Genomic DNA, 5376 nt, shown 5'->3' on the forward strand with positions numbered 1-5376 from the left:
GGAGAAACTCAATTCAGATTCAAGACTACAATAACCGAGTCGAATAGCCCACCAGCAAAGCCACAATAACTGTTGTTTTTACCTTAATTTACACTGCATATACATGGTGCATTCTATGAAGTGGATAAACTGAATATGACTCCGGTACCTGTTGAAAAAACACTCACGATACGATGAAATGAGCACCAGACTCAAGACTCTGCAGAAGCTCATGGAAATAACACGCTAGCTCGATATGGAATTTTATGCAGCACTGCAGCCGCCTTCCCTTTCAAGATGATTGAGCAAGTGTCAAATCTGTGGTAGACAAAGTTCCAGACTGGTCAACATCAAGATTTTCAAACTCGTCCAACAAAAGTGAAACGTCGTCTTGGTTGATCTTCCCCATCTCCTTAAGCTTATAAACCACAAATTCAGCAGCCCTTTCACATATGAAAAGTGAAGAAAAGTTAGAATAACTTGATCTTGAAGTTAAAACACACTGGAGTAGAATATAAAACTACTCCCGCCGTCCCAATTTATGAGGAACTCTTTCCTTTTATTCTGTCACAAAAAGAATGTGATCTTTCTATATTTACAAACAATTTAACTTAAAAAAATTCATTTACCCTTAGGGATCGTTTGGTTTGAATACAAGTTATGCTAGGACTAGTTATGCTGGAATTAGTTATCCTGATATTATTTTTTATTGAATGTTTCATATGTGGTATTAATCCTGAGATTGTCAATTTTATTGCTTTATCCTGGGGTTGCTATTTCACCCTCTAGCAGGTATAAGTTATCTCATACTATTTTTAATCCTAGGATAACTCATCTCAAGATTAACAACCAAACAAGGGATAAGGCCGTACTAAATTTGTATCTAAGGATTATTTTTGCTTATCTATCATACCAAACGACCACTTAATGATATGATTTATAACCACACAAATATATAAGGCTTGTTTTGAACTACAAGTTTCAAAAGTCTTCATTTATTTTATTAAATTCCGTGCCTAGTCAAATGGTGCCACCAGATAAATTGGGATGGAGGGAGTAGTTCTTATTTGACAGACACAACAGGCTAATTATTGGTGATAGGCTTTTAAGATTTATATAACTTACCCAACAAGCCCATCATTATCAAGATCAGCTTCTTCCAAGTCTACATTTGTCATCCTTCTTGTAAGAACCAACTTCACCAGCTCCTTCCGTCTCTTTTCTGTGTTGACTTCAGCAACATAAAGGAAGAACTGAGCCAAACAAATGGTGCTAGTCAAAATCCAAAACACAGCAAAAATGCGCCCCGCTCTTGTTGAGAAGCTTTTGTCTCCATATCCTAAGGTTGTGATGGTAGAACAGACACAATAAAAGGCATCAATGGTACTTAACTTTTCTACCTTGGCAAGGAACACCGTTCCAACAACCATTAACACCACGAGAGAGACCGTTGTGACAAGGCACTTGTACCTTAATTTGTTTGTTTCAATTTCTTTTAAAATTTCACTAGGACTAACTTTACGACGCACATGCATTGCTTTGATTAATAGTGTTTCCTGCTTCTCCACTAGGTAATCTGCTCCTTCACTTAAAACCAGTCCGACAAGGGCCATCCCGGAGAAAACAAAGACGGAAGCAAGCAGTTTAGAAGTTGTACTATCCGGCACAAGGTCCCCATATCCAACAGTGGTCATTGTCACAACACAGAAGTAAAGAGAATCAAGAACTCCGTTTACTTTCTTTCCCTCGATCTGGTTCTGAACAAAGTAAAAGCACATGGTACCAATAGCCAGGTATATAACCAAGTAAAACATAACTTTTCTGAAACTTGGATGGAGTTTATCCAAAATTGAATCAGAACGTGGGAGTGATTGGTTGTCCTTTGTGTCATTTATCTCTCCAGGAAAAAATTCGGCCATAGGAGCACTTTTAAATCGGCGTAATCTTCTTCTCATTGGGGCAACATTTTGACAGGTTTGAGGTGGCAGATGTAATAAAGGCTGCTTTATGTTGCTGTCTGCCATTTCAAGCAGAATCAAGTACCTCTACAAACGCCGAAAGAAATCAAGGATAAGGATGCTGTTAGTTCAAAAATCCCAACCATTATGCTAATGCATTGTGATTTTTCAGTAGAGAAGCTCCAGTTTTAAGCCCAAAAAGGAAAACTAGCAAGATTGTAAAATATATTAAGTCAATCTTCTCACACTATTCATACACAATTGCACCTTGCTTTTCAGAAACACAACCTAGCATTTAAAGTGTGAAAGGAGTCGAAGACTGGATAGGTGCAACTTATAACGAACTCATAAGCATACTACATGCGCAAAACTATGGTTATCAGTACATAATACCACAAAACTGTAATGCAACTTGTGTTGGCATTATTAAGGCCTATGACAATGTCACATACTAGGTTACCATCTTTTTTTAAGAATTTCCAGCATAATTATCAGTTGGGTCTTCCTATGCATTACTTTGCAAACTCGCCTGGTTGCAGATTGCATATCTGCTTATGTTCTAATTCTAGGATATGGAGGTATAGTCTGGTCCACTCGATGCTAATATTGATCGCAATCTGAAGAGGTAACTGCTAGCGATGCGGCCACATGCATGCTTCTTCTTGCTAGAGATAGATGAATTTTCTAATATGTTTAGTGACTATGCTGAAAAGGCTGAGTTCAAAGGGAACTTATCTATCAAATATTTTGGAAGTCTCAAACGACTAAGCTAACTCCAAATTGTTTCAGATTTAAATGGAAAAAGGAATGGTGCATACTTAACAGCTGAAAGATATCAGCTGTCTTATACTTTTTTTTGGATAAATGAAAAATCCCCGAGGGCAATCCGGCGCACAGTTAGTAGATAATAAATACCAGGCTTTTGTCTGCGGCGGGGTTCGAACCCATGAGTGCGCCTAATACACACATCACACATTGCACTCTTACCACTAGACCAAAGTCCCGAGAGCAATATGATATGTCTTATACTATAAGAGCTTTTCTATTTAATATAGTTTCTTTTGCATCCCACAGGATCAAAAGTCAAAACCTGTGTGGCAAATGGAAGGTGTTAAGCATTCCTCCGGATAAAATTCGTTGCGAGTCAGAGTCACAAACAAATGAGGATTGTGGCTTGGGTTTATACGAGTATGAATGAAGCTAAGGTTCACTAACAACCAGTAGGTACAAGTTCAACCGAACACAGTACTTTTGACACTAAACATGGATATATATGTGAAAAGGACTAATTTCAAAATTACATAAGTTCATCAACTAAGAATTCTAAAGTCTGAACTAATCAAGTTTAAATCCTGGATCCGACTCCACAAGCAATAAATCTCATTTTATGCCAAGAAAGAAAGATTTTCATTACTAAAATCTTGTCTTTCTTGGCTTTCAGTTGGAAAACTGTTTTTGCAAAATGATTTTTTTTTTCGGGCAAAAAGTCTTATTAAACTTTTTGAACAAAACGCCAGCTAAATATAAAAACTTGAGAATTGCATTGCCAATTTGCAACATTCCTCGTCCACATATCCTTTGGCATCATAATTTATAAGCAAAGGTAAACCTAATATGTAGATTCAAAAGTCAATGGATTTAGAGTGGTTGAATTATTTATAGTACTATACATTTTTAATTTTTTTTGCAAATCCAAAAGCATTCCTCATAATGTAGATCCGCCCTCGTTCACAAATCAAAAACCTATTTATTCAGCAGTCAATTCCAGCATAATTCAGCAAAATTTTCTCATAAAGCAACGGTAAACAAAGAGGAAAAGATAAACTAAAAGAAAGATTCCTGTAGCGTCAACTGTCGATATCAGCACATATACTCTTAAGATATACTAAATAGATCTAAACAAAATAATAATTCTACAAAAATTGTTCATTAGCTTGAATTACCTAAAAAAACAGAGCAACTTACTTGTTCTACTCCAATGGAATATGCTTCTGCTTGAAATTCTGCTTCAATTACAAATTAAACTGCAAAAAAAATAGTTGTAATTATCATAAATTTGTTGTTTATTAACTGCAGCTGCATTAATTCTTCAATTTGTGATGCGTAATCGCAACTTTACAGAGTCATCTTGCTGTTACTTTCAGCTTCGTTGACAAGAATGAGAATATCTTTTTTGGCTTTTATCGTTATTCCAGTGATTGAAAATAAACTTTATTTAATTTCTCCACTGCCCTTTGCTGGGTCTTTTTTATGTTTTAAATTGACAGGTAAGCATTTCAATAAATAAAATAAAATTTTTAAAGAATAACAAGCCTCCTTTTTATAGGAGTCCGAAACTGAAATAATGCTTTTTTTGGCACAAAATATGTTTCTGAAGTTAAAAAAAAAAAGTTACATTTCTACATAGAACGCAATATGTTTCTACATTTTTACTGTGTTTTACTTTAACAGAAAGTTAGCCGTTAAAGTTAAACGCAGTATTATACTGCGTTTTATTTAAAAATTAATTTTTTAATAGGAAAACGCATTACAATACTGCATTTAAGGAAAACGCAGTATTATATTGTGTTTCCCTATAATAAAATATAGGGTAATTAATTTTTTTTATAGGAAAATGCAGTATAGTACTGCGTTTCCCTATAATAAAATATAGGGTCCCCCTTCTTCTTCTTCCCCACGACTTCTGTCTCCATTTTAAAAAAAAACGCCCACCACTGCTGCCCCCCCTTCCCCCCGCTAATTAAAAAAAAATTCTTGGGCCCCACCCGTCACACAAAAGGTGAAGAGCGTAGGTCCCGCATACATCTCAAGCCTTGGATTCCTTCTTTCGGGGTCAAAAATTCGATTTGGATCTATTTCAAAAAACTTAAATCGAGATATTTCGATTTTGTTTATGTCGAAACTCGTAGAGCATATGCATATTTGTTTTGTTGAATGTGTTTCCACGTTGATTTGTATTATGTTTGCGTTTAAATTTGTATATTATTTTTACCTGGATTGAATTATTAGCTTTGGTACAAAAAATAGTTAAAATTTGATAAATAATTTTTATTGTTAATGAAATTATCACAAATATCGTTTACTGTTTTATATGTAATTTCGTGAATATTATGTTCTTTTGTTTGTTGTTTTTATTTAGTTTAGATTATTTATTTGCTTAATAGTGGCCTTTTAGCATAGTAAAATAGAGAGCTTTTTAGCGTAATAAAATATAGAGCCTTATAGCGTAGTAAAATATAGAGCCTTATAGCGTAGTAAAATATAGAGCCTTATAGCGTAGTAAAATATAGAGCATTTTAGCGTAGTAAAATATAGAGCCTTTTAGTGTAGTAAAATATAGAGCTTTTTAGCGTAGAGTCTCTGGTTTAAGTATGTACTAACTACAAACTCTATCCAATTACAATTTACAAAATTAATTATTTAATTTATAAAAATAAAC

The 5376-nt window shown here is 34.6% G+C and overlaps 1 protein-coding gene across 2 annotated transcripts; it reads right to left on the minus strand.

Annotated features, from left to right (window-relative positions):
- On the minus strand, positions 1-4165 carry LOC107819896 (two-pore potassium channel 1-like). 2 transcript variants are annotated; one of them, XM_075256800.1, is made up of 4 exons: positions 4052-4149; positions 3903-3961; positions 1105-2024; positions 1-422 (listed from the first exon to the last, which is right to left on the minus strand). In XM_075256800.1, the coding sequence occupies exons 3-4, from the start codon at positions 2001-2003 to the stop codon at positions 272-274; spliced, it is 1050 nt and encodes a 349-aa protein (XP_075112901.1). In that variant the 5' UTR covers positions 2004-2024; positions 3903-3961; positions 4052-4149; the 3' UTR covers positions 1-271. The 2 variants fall into 2 exon arrangements, with proteins under 2 accessions (XP_075112901.1, XP_016501561.1); XM_016646075.2 differs by having other exon boundaries at positions 3903-4165.
- Positions 4166-5376: the final 1211 nt, after the last annotated feature.

Source organism: Nicotiana tabacum, chromosome 1, assembly GCF_000715075.1.
Source record: "Nicotiana tabacum cultivar K326 chromosome 1, ASM71507v2, whole genome shotgun sequence".
Classification (NCBI taxonomy): domain Eukaryota; kingdom Viridiplantae; phylum Streptophyta; class Magnoliopsida; order Solanales; family Solanaceae; genus Nicotiana; species Nicotiana tabacum.

Coding starts and splice junctions, on each gene's coding strand:
- LOC107819896 (XM_016646075.2), bottom strand. CDS start 2,003: ATGGCAGACAGCAACATAAAGCAGCCTTTATTACATCTGCCACCTCAA. Junction 423..1,104: donor GATAATGATGGGCTTGTTGG/GTAAGTTATATA, acceptor CATATGTGAAAG/GGCTGCTGAATTTGTGGTTT.